We start from the raw sequence: 17823 nt of genomic DNA, 5'->3' as shown, positions 1-17823 counted from the left end.
TCAGCCAGATGCAGCCTCATGACTCCTGAGCTATTATGATAAATAACTGTTATCTTAAGTCATTGAGTTCTGGGGTAGCTTGTTATGCAGCAATAGCTGGCTGATACACAATGTGATAAGGCAATTGGCTGTTTTACCTATCCCCTCCTGACAAAGACCATAAACTTCTCACAGACAGGAATGCAGCCTTAACCTCTCCACGTTCCCAGGGCCCAGCAGAGTGCCTGGCTCCCTGGGGGCCTCAGGCATGCAAAGTATGGTACCAGTGTGGGTTGGGGGCAGTGGGCAGGCTGCTGGCAGCAGGGAAGGGGGCCTTACCAGACAACACTGTATACTTCAGGGCTTCTTGGGCCACCATGTTGGCAAGACCACTGAGGATGGTCTCCAGGGCGTTGCCGAGCTCCATCAGGTACTTGGCCTCCCAGGCCAGGCAGTACTGCTCATGGCTGTGGGCCAGGGCGGCCCACGGAGCGCTGAAGGTACCTGGGGAGAACATGGGTGGGTGAGGTCCCTCCTGTCTGTGATAGAGGAGGCCCCCCCCGCCCCTTTCCAGACAGGCCGTGATGGGGCCACTCATGCTTGGTGGGAGGACAAGAGGCCCACCCCCTGCCAAAGAGTGGTGGCTGATAGTGAAGCAGATGACCAGCTGGAGGAGCACACTGCCACTCTGTGAGTCAGCAGGCCGGGAGCCGAGCCCCAGCTCTTTCCTTCATTGGTAGCTGGGTGACCTTGGCACACCCCTATCCCACCCTGAGCCTCACTTGGCTTATCTGTGAGGTGGGGTGATTAATATTTCTCTCCCTTCACAGGGTAGTTGGAAGAATTAGGTGTTCAAACAATTATCCATGTAAAGCGTTCTTTCTCTCATGCGGCAGTAATTCTGGCATCAAGCTGCTGAGGACGTAAAATAGGAACCCGTGATGGGACGAGCAGCTGGCTCTGTGAGTCAGCAGCATCTCATTCAACAAACACCGTCTAGGAAAGAAAAGTCTGGAAGTTTGGAGCAGAGGTGTTTGAGCCCAGCTCTGCCGTGATCTTGCTGCATCACCCAATTTTTCTGAGCCTCAATTTTCTCACTTAGCAACTGGAAATGGAAGGATGATGACAGCACTACCATAATGACTGATGTCAAGCACGAAAGGAGAACCATGACTGTCTGCCTCCGTGCTGGCCCTTCTTCTGCCCTGAGGATAGTGTCACGTCTCCAGCATGACACTCAGGCCCTCTGCGACCCGGTCCTAGCCTCCTTCCCAGCCTCATCACTTCCTGACTTACACTTTACCTTCTAGAAACACTTGCTTTTGAGCTGTTCATTCAATCATTCATGCTACCACAAATATTAACCAGGTACCTGGACTATGCCAGGCCCGGAGCCTGACCCTGAGGAGACAGGGGATGACCGTCGTAGGAAACGTCAGTGAGCGTGCACTTGGCGCTGGCAGCACTGTGCTGAGGGCTCGTCACAGGGACCCTTTCACTTAATCCTCCCCTAGCCTCTGGACTGCGCACCGCCTTAGCCCCATTTCACAGGTGAGGAGCCTGAGCCATCTAGATAAAGAGCTCCCAGCCCGGGGAGGGAGAGAGATGTGTAAACACCACGTGGTCACTCTATTCTGCGAGAAGGAAAGGGGGCAGTGGGGTGCACAGAGGGACACCTGATCTGGCCCCCCACGCATTTCTGGCCCCCAAGGGACCTTTCCAAACAGAAATCTCCTCCCGCCCCTGCCTAAAGCATCATTTTCCCGAGGTCACTCTTACTTGCCCTTGAGCTTGCAGTTCAATCGCCTCCAGGGGAAGCCTTCCTGGCCCTCGGGAGCTCAGATCACCCTGCACTTTCCCCCTGGGTTCTCATCCCGTCTGCAACTAGACATTTGTTTCTGCGTCACCTGTTTCATGCACGCCTCTGCCATAGTCTGTCTGCCGAGCATGAGGCTCCCAAAGCCCAGCGTAGTGGGCACTCAGAAAGACACCATGAATGAATGGACGGGCGGAGCCAGCTTCCCACAGGCTGCGGGCTCTGGACGTCTGCCAGATGCCTCTACCTGCCCGACCCATAGCCCTCATCCTTAGCTATGGGTGCTACATTGACACAAGGACAAACCTGGGGCTCCTCCCTCCGCCTCTGCAGGGACCCTGTCACAGCTCTGTAACAGCTCAGAGATTAATTGTCTCTCATTACGGAGAAGGAGACGGCCAGCCTGTCTGTGGGCACAGAGCAGGGGTGTGTGTGTAGGGCGTGCTGTGACGGTGGTCCAGGCTCAGAGCAGGGGTGTGTGTGCGTGTGTGGCATGCTGTGACGCTGGCTCTGGACCCAGCTCAGCAGCTTCCTGGTTGCATGAGTCACAGCAAGGCACGCTGCCCTTCTGAGCCTCAGCTTCTCCACCTGTTATAATGGAACGCTAACATCTGACTCACAGGTGTGGTGGGGCTCGTGTGAGATGCTGCATGAAAAGCCTCATATAAACTGTAAGGCACTGTACCGCACTGGATCGCCCTGTGGCCAAGAGCACGGGCTATGGAGACGGACAAAATGGGGCTGAGTCCTGCCCCTATCCCTGACTAGTAGGTGACCCTGGGCAGCCCTTATGAGCCTCGGTTTCCCCATCCGTAAAATGGGGGTGATAATGACGCCCGCCTCCTTGGCTTGAACTGAGGCACTAAGTGAGCCGATGTACACAATGCTGGGGTTAGTGCCTGGCTCCCAGCAAGCGGTTAGCTACAAAGCTGTCACCCTCCTTACACACGATCCTATTTAACAGAGGAGTAGGCCGAAGAAAGTCCACCGATTCCCGTCACACACAGAAGCAAGCCTGTGAGGAGACCAGGCTCCTCTCTGGCTGTCAAGGGGACAGGAAGAGGCAACTCGTGTCCTTCCTGAACTTACTCTGGCCTGGGTATCCTTCCTCGAACCACCTCTGCCCGGGGAGCGCACTGTACTCGGCTGCTGGGGGAGAACCCTGATGACAACTTCCTCCCCGCAAAACGATCTTGCCCTTTGACCTGGGGTGAACTGAAGAAATGAGGGTAAAATGCTTTCCATCCTGGTCAGAATGGCAAACCCTTTGCTCAGACTCTTGCTCCTTCCTTCCTGTCTCAGTCTTTCTGGAGCGTGGCATAATGAAAACAAAGGAAGAGAAACCCACGCACTGTGGGCAGGGGACCCAGATGTGAAGCCTGCATCTGCCCCTCGCCTGCCACGTGACCCCACATGCTTCCTCTTCCACCAGGTCAGGACAAGAGCAGCCTCACCTCGAGGGGGCGAGCGGATCACGTGTGGTAGAGCCCCTCGAGTTCCTGCTGTGGGTAAGTGCCTGAGTCGGGGTGGGCGCGCACTAGGTGCCCAGTTATGTCAGAGCTCCGCTGTGGGGACGGGGCGGCGGTCCCAAACCCATAAGGCCCTAGGAACGCCTTTAACGGGGCCTGGACATTTTCCCTCTCGCTTTCTTTGTGTCACTGAGAAGAGCTGCGGCTTCCACCCTTGGATCCTAGAAATTTGGGAACCCAGGTGGCTCTGAGCCTGTGGTCTGGCCAGGGTGCTCCGGACTCCTTGGCCCACCCTGCTCTCTCTGAGTGACGGACTGTTTGCTGAGCCTCACCCCGGGCACTTGCAAAAGAGAGCTAGGTGGTGACTGTAGTGTGGTGTTAGACCATAAAGCCACCCTGCTTAGAATCTCCTCAAAACACACGTTCAAAGTAGAGCAGCAAAGGGAACTAATGTTTGTGCCAATTAGAAATCAGGTGCCTGCTACAAGCTACCTTAACAATCTTTTTAAGTACCGGAAAGGCAGGAAAAATTTGTTCTACTTTACAAATGAGGCAGCTAAGGCACAGAGAGGTTAAATGACTTGTTTAAGGTCACACAGCCAAGATGTACTGATCTCTCAAAGTCCTTCGCTATCTTCTACTTGCTCTGAGGATAAATTCAAATCCTCGCCACAGCTCACATGCTCCTGCGTGATCTGGTCCTGTCCATACTCCTGCCTTCTAGCTTCCTGCTCCAGCGTCCTGTTCTTTTGGTTCTTTTGCAGAACTGGGCCTTTGTACATGCTGCCCCTTTACTTGGTTTACAGTTCTTGATCCTTCTTTACCCATCTAATTCCCAGCCAGTCCTTAGCCTAAATGTTACTACTTCCAGGAACCTTTCCCTCATTCCTCAGAAATAATGTGTGCTTTCCCAACTGTGCCATCCATACAGCTTCCCTGTAGTTACTGCTCATTGGGTTGTCTTCTGCCTCAGACCATATGTTCCACGGGAGCAGTGGCTGTGACTGTGCTGCTCACCACTGAGTTCCTAAGGCCTGGCTCAGTATCTGGCACACGGTCTGTACTGTACTCTACGAATACTGCTGAAGGGATGGATAGGTGGATCAATGGATGGATGTGTAGGTAGATGAATGGATGGATGGATGGAAGGATGGATGGATGGGTGGATGGTGGACAGGTGGGTAGATGGTGGATGGATGGTAGATAGATGGATGGATGGATGGATGGATGGATGGTTGGATGGATGGTAGATGGATAGATGGATAGGTGGATCGATGGATGGATGTGTAGGTAGATGGATGGATGGGTGGATGGTGGATGGATGGTAGATGGATGGATGGGTAGGTGGATGGTGAATGGATGGATGGGTGGATGGTGGGTGGGTGGATGGATGGATGGGTGGGTGGATGGTGGATGGATGGTAGATAGATGGATGGATGGATGGATGGTTGGATGGATGGTAGATGGATAGATGGATAGGTGGATCGATGGATGGATGTGTAGGTAGATGGATGGATGGATGGATGGATGGGTAGATGGTGGATGGATGGATGGGTGGATGGTGGATGGATGGGTGGATGGATGGATGGGTGGATGGTGGATGGATGGTAGATGGATGGTAGACGGATGGATGAATGGATGGATGGGTAGGTGGATGGTGAATGGATGGATGGGTGGATGGTGGGTGGATGGATGGGTGGGTGGATGGTGGATGGATGGTAGATGGATGGATGGATGGATGGATGGATGGATGGGTGAGTGGATGGCGAATGGATGGATGGATGAATGGATAGATGGATGGATGGATGGATATATGGGTGGATGGTGGATGGATGGATGGGTGGAGGGTGGATGGTGGATGGGTGGATGGATGGGTGGGTGAAGGATGGATGGGTGGGTGGATGGTGGATGGATGGGTGGGTGGATAGGTGGGTGAATGGATGGATGGTGGATGGGTGGGTGGATGGATGGGTGGGTGGACGGTGGACGGATGGGTGGGTGGATGGATGGTGGATGGATGGATGGATGGATGGTGGATGGGTGGGTGGATGGATGGATGGATGCATGGATGGATGGTGGATGGATGGATGGATGGTGGATGGGTGGGTGGATGGATGGATGGGTGGACGGTGGATGAATGGGTGGGTGGATAGGTGGGTGAATGGATGGATGGTGGATGGATGGATGGATGGATGGTGGATGGGTGGGTGGATGGATGGATGGATGCATGGATGGATGGTGGATGGATGGATGGATGGATGGTGGATGGGTGGGTGGATGGATGGGTGGGTGGATGGATGGATGGGTCAGTAGATGGATGTGGAATGAAGTCACCTCAGCCCTCTGAGCCTCAGTTTCTCCTCTGCAAATTAGAGCTCCCTTACCCACCCTCAAAAGACATACATAGGCAAAAGCCTAGGCCAGGGTCTGGCCCACAGCAGCAGGCCCAGCTCAGCCAATGCCCACCGCCCTCCGCATCCTCCTCTGCACCGCCCCTGGTCCTTACGGTATTTGCCGGATGCCAGCCATCCCGTGATGGTGATGGTGATGTGTAGCTGCCTGCCCTCTGTCAGAGGCAGAAATGTGAACTCTTCAATGGCCCCAACACGCTTCTTCATCTTGTATCCTAAAGACCCAGAGACAAAAACGAGAATGGAGGTGACCGGGGGCCCCAGGGAATGTCACTCGGAGCGGCCATCTGTGCTCACACACTCACAGTCAGCGCCGACTGTGTGCCCTGTCTCTGAACAAACACATCTTGCTTTGAACTCAATACAGATGAGGGAAGAGGCTTCCAAAGGCCGGCCGGCCCCCGAGTGGCAGGGCTGGGGCCGGAACTCGGAGGCCAGGCTCATACCCACCACTCTGTCCTGGCTCCCTTTGTTCTCTATCCCTTTTCCTGCCCACAAACTTCCGGGGAGTAACACACTCCTCTCAGTAAAAGTGGATCAGACTGACCAAGATTCTCAGTGTGGGGAGTGACGGACCCCCTTGGGGAGTGGAGCAACAATCTGTGTGATTGGGGGGCTGTTGACAGTAGGATTTGGATGAAGTCCCCCATGGGTAAACGCTGGTGAGTGACAGGTCTCTGAGGCAGCCAGCAGGCCCCATCAGATATTCCCAGGAAGTCTATACCAGGTCCAGTTTCTCACTCAGCCCTACGCCGACCCTTGCCAAGCTGCGCGCTGCAGTTCTGGCGGGGCTGGGACCCAGAGTGAGAGAGCCATGTTCTCCTGTCTCCTGGAGAGCCGTCGCAGGTGAGAATCTGGGCATGTCCTTCAGGAGCCGGGCTACCCTGGCTGAAAATCCCTCGCAGCCCACCACCCCTTCTGAACCTTACCTGTCAGGCCAGCTCCAGCTGCCCCAAACAGCGAGGTCATGACGGCTATGCCGGCCACGGAGCCCAGAGCCGCTGCTCCGGCGCTGCCAATGATTGTTGCGGCTCCGGCAGCAACAAGAGGGGCAGCGAGACCCCCGGTCACGCCTGCAAGTGAAGCAGCTCATGGTGGGTAACAGTGTGAGTGAGGATGTGGCCGTCAGCTGTCCACTCCCTTCTGAGGATACTTCTAACAATGCCAATGAACACACTGCAGACAGGGCGCCTCCCACGTGCCGGGGGCCGCCTCCCAGCTGTTCCCCCTGCGCTCTCCACTCTGGCTCCCAGCCTGGCGTCATCCCTCGCTCCACACTGCCCTGGCCCACGTGCCACCGTCTCATCTCATCTGGACTGGCCTTACCGATCACCGTTCCGCCTCCGACGGTCGCCAGGCCTATCAGGAGATAGCGCTTCCACTTCCTCCGGTTTTCTCTCTTCTTCCGGGATGCCTCGGCCGTTCTGGGGGAGAAAAGGTAGGTCTTTAGGGCTGGCGGTGCCCAGGACCCCTCGAGACCACCCCGCCTCACCAACCCCCAAGCTGGGATCAAAGCTGGGTACTCTGTCATGCAGAGCAAGCTACCAAGGTCACCCTGGGCCCAGTGATGGTTTTAAAAAGCTGAAAACTTCTAAAACCCAGCTGGGGAATGCCGGTATGTGGATGCGCTACTCACCCGACGATCCGTCCTAACAGGGTTGCAATTTGAATAATGAAAAGACAAAAAAATAATAATAATAGCAAAAGAAGCACAGAAACATCTTTAAACAGATGGACCCAGAACAAGTACCAAACAGAATCAGAGACTCCATCACCTCCCTCCTTCCTATCCTTGCCCTGACTCTGCCATCTGAGCCCACCTCCTGCTGGGACATTTGGAGACCAATTTTCTTCAGAATAATCATTTCCAAGATGGGTTAGAGAAAAGCCTGTACTGGGGACCTTGGCGTTGGGGAAAGAGCTAGAATGGTCAGACTTGAAATTTAAAAGCTATAAAATGTAGCAAAAGGGAAGCATTTGGAGTGAATTGGGGTCAGGTGAATCCTGAGAATGGTTGCTGTGAGCGCTCTGGGGTTTCCCGTGGGACAGGCAGCCCTCTGTGGGGCAATTAGGAGCAGGACGAGAGACCGAGGCTGGGACGGTGTGGCCATTAGGAGCGTGAACTCTGAACTGAAGTTGGAGTTTGGACAACTCAGTGTACGGCGTGATAGCAGATGATGGTGATGAGGAAAGAAGAGCAATGGTTAATATTTACTGAGGACTCCTATGCGCCGGCCACTGTGCTTTGTAGTCCGCTTGGTTTATCTTCTCTTGGGAGCAGATTTATGATGGTTTCCATGTTACAGAGAGTTCAGGGATAACAGTACCCACCTCCAGAGGGCAGTGTGGATCAGTGGAGAGAATGTCTGTCAAGCATTCAGCATACGGGTTGGCACACTGCAAGTGGTGACTAATACGGTGGCTGTTGTCATCATGAGACTGTATCTCCCTGAGTCTCAGTTTCCCCTTTTGTAAAATGGGGTTAATAACATCCACCTTGTAAGGTTGTTGGTTTGCAAAGATTAAATTCATTCCTTCGTCATGCATTCAATCAACAAACTTATTTTTTTATTTTTATTTTTTATTTTGCTGAGGAAGATTTGCCCTGAGCTAACATCTGTGCCAATCTTCCTCTATTTAGTATGTGGGTTGCTGCCACAGCATGGCCACTGATGAGTGGTGTAGGTCTGTGCCCCAGATAGTGAGAAATAATCCATCCTCCAGCCATCAAAAGAAATGGGATTTGAGTTAGGCCTTTGGGGACCTGCCATGCTTTTGGTTCTCTGCCAGCTCATGTCAACTAGCATCTTCCTAAGCACCTCTGGGTGTACAGCACAGCACTTCTCAGTTGCTTCGCTACAGAGAAGCAGAAACCAAAGATAAAAATCTCTGTGCACACTGTGGGTGCTGGTTTTCCATGAGTGAATTCATGCCATCAGCCGTGTGGGACGAGGCTGAGCCGCATGCATCCAGCCACATGGAAGGCAGAATGGTGACTGAGAGCGTGGGTTCTGATGTCAGAATTCAAACCCTGTAAACACAGGATTTATGTTTATACTGTGGGGGACTGGAATTGGCCACCCCAAGATATGTCTCTGTGGCATGAGGATTATTTTGGGCTGGTTACTTTTAAAAACTGCAGACATGAGAGAAACTCTGAAAACTAGAGTTTACTTACCCTTTGTTAAGAGACATTTACATTTGTAAAGGAAACCTCCATCTGTAAAGGTGTCTCCCTCTCTGCACCAGGAAGAAGGGGGATGACCTTTTCTCTAGAAACTCTTATCAACGCAGAAGGCAAGGACTTAAATTTGCATAGTAACCTTACTTTACTGTGCTTTTCTTGTAATCTCGTGTAACTGACTCCTCCCACTCCAACATCCTCCTTTGTCTTTAGCTGAGGATGGTATTTAAGGGGTGAGCTTCTGCCATTTTGGAGAGGTGCTCAGTTTGCCTGAGCCTCTCCCATGTATTCATGTTATAAAGCTTTGTTTGACTTTCTCCTGTTATTCTGCCTCATGAGAATTTAATTCGTTGTTCGGTCAGAAGGACCCAGAGTGGGTAGAGGAAATGTCTCCCTCCCCTGCAACACACATCCTGCCTCAGCTGTGGTGGTTGTGGGCCACCATTCAGCGGACACTCAGCTATCCCTCCCCACACCGGTCCTCCCTACAGACAGGTTATGCACCCCTGCCCTGAACTGAGTGCTCCCACGACCCACCTTAGTCAATGAACTGTACGTGGAAGGGCCGAGTGCCACTTCTGGCAATTGCTTTAAGAGTGAGTACAGGGGCCTGATAAGACTCCTTTTGTTCTGCCCTGAGACCAGCAAGGTTCCAGATAGAGGTCACTCTGTCAACCTGGGACCCAGGACCAAGAGAGTGTGGACCAAAGTCACAGCCAAGCGGCAACGGGCATAGAGCATGAACAAGAAATGCTCCTTTGTTGCTGTAAGCCATCGAGAGCTGAACGTCATTTGTGACTGCAGCAAAACGTAGCCTATTCTGACAGATAGAGCCACTGACTAACTTTGTGACTAGGCACCAATTCCTTGTCCCATCTGAGTTTCCTCACCAACAAGTGGGGATGATGATAGTACTTAATTCCAGGGGCACCGTGCGGACTCAGGGAGATCAGCCACACACAGTGACTGGCGTACAGTAACCGCTCAACGTTTGTTGCCACTATCATTCCTTCCATTATTACGATAACTTCCTCCTAAACACAGGCCGGAGATACACTTTGGCCCCTAATTGCCAGCATCATTCCGTGCAAATAGGAAGGCTGGAAACAGTTGCTTCTGGCAGAGTTCAAGGCCTGAGGAAAAATTCACGCTGCTGAGGACGTATGATAGGAACCCGTGACAGGACGAGCAGCCGGCTGTGTGAGTCAGCAGCATCTCATTCAACAAACACCGCCTGAGAAGGAGTCTGGAAGTTTGGAGCAGAGGTGTTTGAGCCCAGCTGTGCCATGATCTTGCCGGGTCACCCAATTTTTCTGAGCCTCAATTTTCTCACTTAGCAACTGGAAATGGAAGGACGACGACAGTATCACTGTAGTGACTGATGTCAAGCACGAAAGTAGAACCACGACTGTTTGTCTCCCTCCCTCCCTCCCTCTGCCCTGAGGATAGTGTCACGTCTCCAGCATGACACTCAGGCCCTCTGCGACCCGTCCCGGCCTCCTTCACAGCCTTATCACTCCCTAACTTACACTTTACCTTCCAGAAACACTGAGCTGCCTGCCGGCACACTGCCTAGCCTCAGTACCTGTGTTCCTGCCGGCCCACAGCTGCCGAGGACCTTCTCACCTCCCTTTGTCTAGCTAAACAGTATTCATCCTTCAAGAGTCACCTCCTCCAGGAAGCCTGCCTGAGCCCCAAGCTTACCTAACTGCCCAGACTCTGGGCCCCTCTAACTTTCTGTGCTGTATTAGTCCAGAATTCTAGATCATCGATTTTCAAAGGGTGGGCTTTGCATCAACTGCACGAGCATCCTCACAGGGCAGCTGTTCAAGGCACAGCTTCCTGAGCTAGAAGCTTGGGGCCTGGGTGTAAGGAAACTGCCATAACCAGCTCCTCCAGGCATCTGCTGCATCTCAGGCTTGAGAATCCCAGGGCCAAACCTTCAGGGCATCGACGAAGCCGTGCCTGCTCCGCACCCTCAGCAGCTTGCCCTGGACTTGGACCCGGAGGCTGCGCAGAGATGTTTCTCCAACAGGACGTAAGCATCCCGACAAGCACTGGGCGTGACCCTCTTCCCGCAGTGATCTCTTCCCCCACTCACTGTCCGCATCCATGAAAACCAGAGGGGCACGGAGTGGACATTTTGGCTAAAAAAAATACTTAGCCAGAGTATAGGCTGATCACCATGAAGAATGAAACTTCCGGGATATTCGGACAAATCTGAAATGTCATAAAATCTTAATGATTACTACAGATTTATTATTAAGAACATAGTCAAATTCTTGAGTTGGTGCCCTTGATATTTCTCAGCACCATCTGCTTCTAGGCCGTTCCTACAGTGACATCTGCGTATCTCTGATACTGGACAGTCATCGCTTCTAATTGAGTCCATGGAGGGAGAAACTCATAGCCTAAGGGGAATAAAATAACTGAAGAGTAAGTGCAGTTTTTGATGGCTGTTTTAGTTAAATGCCTGAATGCCGTTATATCAAATCGCTTCTACAAAGATCAGGTGGATGACACACTCTCATCTCTAATATTCTGCTTTGCATTATTATTTAAATGTTTACAAACATCTGCTGAATCAAAAAGAATATTTTTCCTAACATTATTTAGCTACGGCATTCTCAACGTCCATCGGAACTGCCAGTCCATTTCCCTATTTATTTAAGTACTTGAACGTTCTGAATAACTGCTTTGTACACCAAATGAACAGCTTTCCCAGGCATCATTAATTATCACAGCGCTTGACTCCTGCAGTTACTCCAGTTGTCTGATTGACTTTCAACATCGAGAGCACAAGAGGAGACACCCGCTCTGAGTTACATCTACAACGCTTCCTGTATTTGCGAGTGAGATTCCAGAGCGCGACACTCAATTCAAATGATGCCCTGTTCCTATTACTGACTGTGCCCGCTGGTTAGAGACCGTGGCAATCTATGCCATCATACAGTCACTGGCCACACTCATCTTCTCGGATGCCAGAAAAAACCTTGAGTTGGCGTTCCATGCCAGCCTTCCAAGACAGAGGCTGAAGCCAAAATGCAGATTTGGGCCAAATCCCAGGCTGAAGCCACAGATACCTAGCGAAGAGCCAGCCCCCAGACTGCCCATCTCATGGATCCACGAATAAACTTCCCTCTCTGCTATCTCATCTCCACGGAGGGTGTTCTCTATCCTTATCATCCTCACCACCTTCTTTTTTTAAATCACCTGCTCCAGTAGATAGAGAGGGAGAGCTTATCTCTGGGAGCCACTTTCCTAGTAAAAGCTCAGAGAGCCCCATAAAAGAATTATCTTTAGTGCTTTGTTTAGAATTAAGGAGGAACCTGGGCTTGCCAACCACGCCTTGAGGAATACAGTAAGTGACATTCAGACTGGCTGTGGTGGTTGAATCGGATGGCGCCACTGACCAGCTGTGTACTTTGGGCAAGTTACGTCACCCCTCTGACTTTCTGTTTCTTCCTCTGCAAAGCCCTTGGGGCATTGTTATGAGCACCAGACAAGACGACAACTTCTGCCTGCGTCTAGTAAGCACTCAATAAAAGTTATATGTGGACGACGTTGTTCTGATGCGACCAGTATCGACCGTCAGGAGGGTGTTAGCTCACGTTTAGACCTACTATGTGCCAGGCACGGGTCCAAGCTTTGCATATGTATTAATGTACGTAATCTCTCAATAACCCTATGATGGAGGTACTACCATTATCCCCATGTTAGAGATAAGGAAACTGAGGCACAGAGAAGTGAAGTCATCAAACAAGTGGGGAAATGGCCTCAGGGCTCAGATGGGGACCCAAGAACAGAAAGCTGGTACAGCACACCCCGAACCCCAGCTGCAAATGGTCGTCTTGTGGTGCCAAGTGATAAGCTCACCTTGCAGACACACAAAACTAAGCTTAGAGTTAAAAGAAACCTACGTATAATTCGATCCTCTATTTGTACAGGTGAAAAATGGGTGCTGGTGCCCAGAGAGGGAAAGCGACGTGCCCAGGGCCACACAGAGACTTAGCAGGATCAAAACCGAGAACCAGGTCTCCTGGCTGAACAGTTGCTATGCTTTCCCTGGGTCTCAGACCCTTCCAGAGACCATCAGTAGAAGCTGAGAGGTCTCCAAAGTCCCTAAAATAGAATTAAAAATTTACACAGGTGGAATATTTTTCTGAGGAAAGGGCCCAGACACAGTTATAGCAGCAATGGTAACAGTATTACAATAATGATATTTACCAACTAGTTACTCAGTCCGAGGCTGGCTTGAAGCACTTCACACGTGGGAATTCACTTGAGCCACACAAGAACCTTACAAGCAGGGTGCTATGATTATCCTCATTTTGCAGGTGAGGACACTGAGGCCCAGAGAAGTTAAACAACTTGCCCAAGACCACACAGCTGGTAAGCGGCAGAGCTGAGCCGTGTTAGAACTTCTGTTTCACAGATTCCCTGACCTGGCATCACTGGTATTAGCTGAACAAATCCTCTGGATAACATCTGTCCTTCCAATCAGAAGATTTCCAGGCAATAACCAAGAGTTTCCTTTGTGTCAAGGCACGTACGATACTACCAATGCCCAGTATGTCCAGAGAATGTGGTCAGACCCTGTGATCATGTTAACCGGCCTGGATCAGGGGTTTCTTTATTGACACAGCTCTGGGAGTCAAAATGAGTCTGTTTTCAGGTTATTTTGACAGAACAAGTTTCCTCCTTTCTCAAAGAAATGCCCCTTCCCTTTGTCCTACAAACCCTGGCAGGAGGGCGGCTCCAGTCCCGAATTTGGCTTCAGCACTGAATTCCCAACTGGGCTGGACTGGTGCAACCTGGCTGCTCAAAGGAAGCCATCAGGGCTGAACAAATCCCAAGGCTGGGAGACGCATCTGGTGCAAGGAGCCCGCGATCCGGCTACGATGGGATGGATTTACTGCTCGGGCATTAGGTTAGTTCTGGCCAAGCTACCAGGATAACGTCCCCTGCACACTCCTGACCACATGGAGGGCAGGGGCCTGTGGGGGAAGGCAGGGCTCACACCCACTGAGCAAGAGCTACGCATCAGCGCTGGGCCGAGCGCTTTATAACACGATCACGGTCGTTTTTCACAATGACCCTGGGAGGACTCTATCCTTATTCGCATTTTATAGACATGAATATTGTGGCTTGGTGGGGAGGGCACCTGCCTAAGGTCAAAAAGCAGATGGGTGTCAGAGGTGGGATTTGAACCCAGGCCACTGCAGCCCGTGGACAAGATGTTATAAGAGCCTGAGGTGGAGCGAGGTGTTGGGGCCACGGGGTGTTAGAGTCACAGACGCTCGGTCCTTAGCAATCATCCATTCAATTCCCGTTTCCTACAAATGAGGACAGAGGCCCAGAGAGGGTAATTGACTTGTTAAGGTCACACAGCAAGTTAGTGACTGGACAGAGAGTCCTAGTGCTCCCTCCACCTCACAGCACCATGCAATGGGGGGGGGGGGGGAGGGCGGGTAGCGCAGAGGGAACGCTGTTATCTGAAAAGTGCGCTCAAGTGGAAGTGCACGATTCCTGACAGCGGGGCTGGGGTCCAGGGCTCTCTTACTCAGATTCCTCCTCTTTGATTTCCTTCAGGCTCTCAAGGAACGTCTCTTCAAGGAGATCCAGCTCTGCCAAGGGCACTCGGAGGAGAGAGGTCATGTGGCAAATGAGGACTCGGGCCCGCGCGTCATAGTGCCCTCGAAAGAGAGAGACAGACAGGCAGAGAATCAGCTTAGCTGTTAAGCAGAGATGTTAACAGCAGTGTAACTGCTAAAACCCAAACCCTGGAAACATCCTCAACGCGCAGCCCGTGAGAACCAGGCACTGAAACAACAGCACAGCTTCCTGGACGGAATACGGCGTGACTATCAAAAATACTAAGCTGAAGCCAGGTGGTATTTTTCACCAGGCAAATCAGCAAAGATCATTTTTTCAAATCCCAAAGCTGTCTGAGGGGTGATGAAAATGGGTGCTCGCACACATCCCTGGCGGGAGAGAGCACTGACGTAAACCACCTGAAGGGCAACCTGACAACACGCACCAGAAACATAAGAAAATGTGCATCCCCCCAAGCACGGAGACAGAAAGGAGAACGGTGGTTACCAGGGGCTACGGGGCGGGGGGCAGCGGGAGTCAGTGTTTAATGGGGCAGTTTCAGTTTTGCAAGATGGGAAGAGTTCCGGAGATGGCTTGTGGCGATGGCTGCACAACAACAATGCAAATCTACTTAATGCCACTGAACCGTAGCCTTAAAGAGGGGCAAGACGCTAAATTTTATGTTATCTGTATTTTACCACAATAAAAAAAAAATGGGAAAAAGATGTGCCTCCCCTTCGGCCCAGGAATTCCATTTCTGGAATTCTTAAGAAAACAATCCTAAATGTAGAAAATACTTAGTAAATAAAGGCTCTCCTGCTGCATTTATAACATGAAAATGGAAATAATCTGGAGGTTTCTAGCACCAGGGGATTAATTAAGTAAACTACAGCACATCCACCCAGTAGAAAATAAGTCATAAAGAGAGTCCTAAGAAAAGTTGGTAATATCTGAAAAAAAATCCCTATGCAATGGAACAAATTTTAACAATAGATAGAAGATTTTCTTGATAATATGCCATAGGTTCCCAAGTAAGGGAGAAAAAAAACTCTGCATGGGAAAAAAGAAAAAAGTAATACGTCAAATGTGATTTTTTTTGCGTTTTCAAAATTATCCATAATGAATTTGGGTTAATTTTATAATTAGAAAAATTAATCTATCCAAATTCAACCTAAGGCGGTCTGTCCAAGCTCTATTTACATAGCCCAAAAGCCTGTAAGAATGGGGTAATACCCGGTTAGTACGGAATGGGGCATCTGGAAGGGGGCAAATGAAACCGGCCCTGTTGGAGGGACTTCTGTCTTCAGGTAGCACACCAATGGGCGGATCCCACCCAAGATGCCCCTCTTCTACCAAGACTGAGTCCATGACCAACCTAAGCTGATAAACCCCAGCCCATTTGCCAGACAGTGGGCCCCTGTGTGGCATAAAGGACCCACTTGGGTGCCCCACCTCGGAACACAACAACACCCAGAGACCCAGAATCCCCACCGTCTTCCCCTCCCTTTCCCTCACAGCCAATGTCTTCGAGACTATTCGAGTTTATCTACAAACACGCTACCGCATCCATGTCACTTCTTCCCATCCCCTGCCAGGAGGGCGCCTTATCTGACTGGGACCTGTCTGTTATTCTCTGTTCTCTCCAGGACCCGCCTGCCTGGCTGCTCCTCCACGTGGTGAGCTTAGCGGGCAGCCAGTTCCCTCGGGGTGGGGCACCTTGGCACACTCCACCCGCCAAACTGCGGCCACATCCTCCAGTCATCAGCTGACACTGGAGCTCCCTCTGCCTCCCTGCTTCGAAATGTCCCAGCCGGTTCCAAACTCTGGGGAGGACAAGAGGGGTGTTACTCTGACCCAGCGAGCGCCACCCCTTCAGAGATTCTGGTTCAGCGGGTCTGGGATGGGATTGTCTCTGAACGTGCACAGTGAGCATTGAGAACCACGGGTCTGAAGCCCTGGAGCGGGAGGAACAGAACTGCTGTCATTGCTGATTCTCCTCCCAGGTCTCCCTCCCTCCAGACTCTAACTCTCCCTCCTCGGTTCCTCCCCAACCCCAGAAATGTCTCACATCTGGAGATGGGACTCCAGTCAGGGCTCCTGACACTTTACTCTCTTCTTTTCTTGGCGATAATGTAGACCTGAAATCTGTCATGATTAGAACCAAATCCAAACCCTACTATGACCTACAAAGCCCCAGGCCAACTGCATGACCTCCCCTTCTAGAAGCTTCTAGAAGGTTCCAGCTACAGAGCCTTTGCACTTTGCTGTTCTGCTTCCTTGGTGATAGTGTAGACCTGAAATCTGTCGCGATTAGAACCAAATCCAAACTCTACTATGACCTACAAGGCTCCTGACCAACTCCATGACCTCTCCTGCTAGAAAGTTCTAGAAGGTTCCAGCTACAGAAACTTTGCAGTTGCTGTTTCCACTTCCTGGAAGGCTCATTGCCCCAATCTTCATGTGGGGCTCCTCCTCATGCAGTCTCTGCTCACACGCCCCCTGCCCAGAAAGGCTGTCCTGTCCACTCCTTCCCTGGTGCCCTCCACCCTTCCCCCTGCATTTGGTTCCTCACAGGGCCCACCACTCTCCGATATCCTATCTGATTTTTTTGTTTGTCTCTCCCCCTGAAATATAAACTTTATAAGGCTAGTCTCTTTTCATTGCTGTCTCGCCAGTCCTTAGAATAATGCCTGGCACAAAGAATAAATGTTCAGTTAACGACTGGATACACTGGGTAGGAATTCTATTTGTGCGTCCAACCTTGGGCAAACAGCTCATCCTTGCTCACGTGGAAACAGAAACAGCAAGACTCACCTCACAAAGTTTTGAGGATTCAATTAAATAATGCAGGAGAGACTCTCGGTCTAGGATGGGCCCTTATGACTGTGGCAGAATTGGACTCCTCTGACGGGTGTCTGCACTGCTGGGCAATAAGAGGATACTAAAGTAGCACTGGCTAGGCTTCAACACGACACAGCTCCCCAAATCCTGAAGTTTGAGGTTTCAGCTTCTACAAAATAAACCAGTCCCTTCCTTGAACCAGGGTCCTCAGAGCGGGTCGCTGTCCGGCAGCATTCGCCCAGCTGCCCTTGACCGCTGCCCTAGAAGGGGAACCAGCCGTCTACGTGCCAGGGAGCAGACAACCCCGAGTCGTGTCTTGGGGTTACGAGGTCAGCTAAAGCTCCACCAACAGAGGAGCTCCCTACTCCCTTACAGGGTCACAGACTATCGCACCTGGGTGATAATCGAGCTGTGGAAACTAACCAAGCCTTGGTGACGGTGATTAATTGGTGGCAATCATAATCATACTCCACTGGTCAAGGCCGCAGTGATTCAGCTCCTGGAATACAGGCTGCCAAGTGCACAGGT

The 17823-nt window shown here is 51.4% G+C and overlaps 1 protein-coding gene across 5 annotated transcripts in view; it reads right to left on the bottom strand.

Moving 5' to 3' along the window:
- TMCO4 (transmembrane and coiled-coil domains 4) overlaps positions 1-17823 on the bottom strand; it is a 91076-nt gene that overhangs the window by 43057 nt on the left and 30196 nt on the right. For 4 of the 5 annotated variants that reach the window (XM_023635601.2, XM_070252188.1, XM_070252189.1 and 1 more), the window contains exons 6-10: positions 14423-14555; positions 7002-7099; positions 6605-6748; positions 5771-5890; positions 319-483 (exon numbers count right to left, since the gene is read on the bottom strand). In XM_023635601.2, coding sequence (XP_023491369.2) covers positions 319-483; positions 5771-5890; positions 6605-6748; positions 7002-7099; positions 14423-14555 — 660 coding nt within the window. Of the gene's footprint in view, positions 1-318; positions 484-2825; positions 3011-5770; positions 5891-6604; positions 6749-7001; positions 7100-14422; positions 14556-17823 lie in introns of those variants that run through there. The other variant, XM_070252194.1, reaches the window with a different exon arrangement.

Source organism: Equus caballus, chromosome 2 (genome assembly GCF_041296265.1).
Source record: "Equus caballus isolate H_3958 breed thoroughbred chromosome 2, TB-T2T, whole genome shotgun sequence".
Taxonomy (NCBI): domain Eukaryota; kingdom Metazoa; phylum Chordata; class Mammalia; order Perissodactyla; family Equidae; genus Equus; species Equus caballus.
Note: the sequence above shows the minus strand (reverse complement) of the source record. Positions and strands in the feature narration are given on the sequence as shown.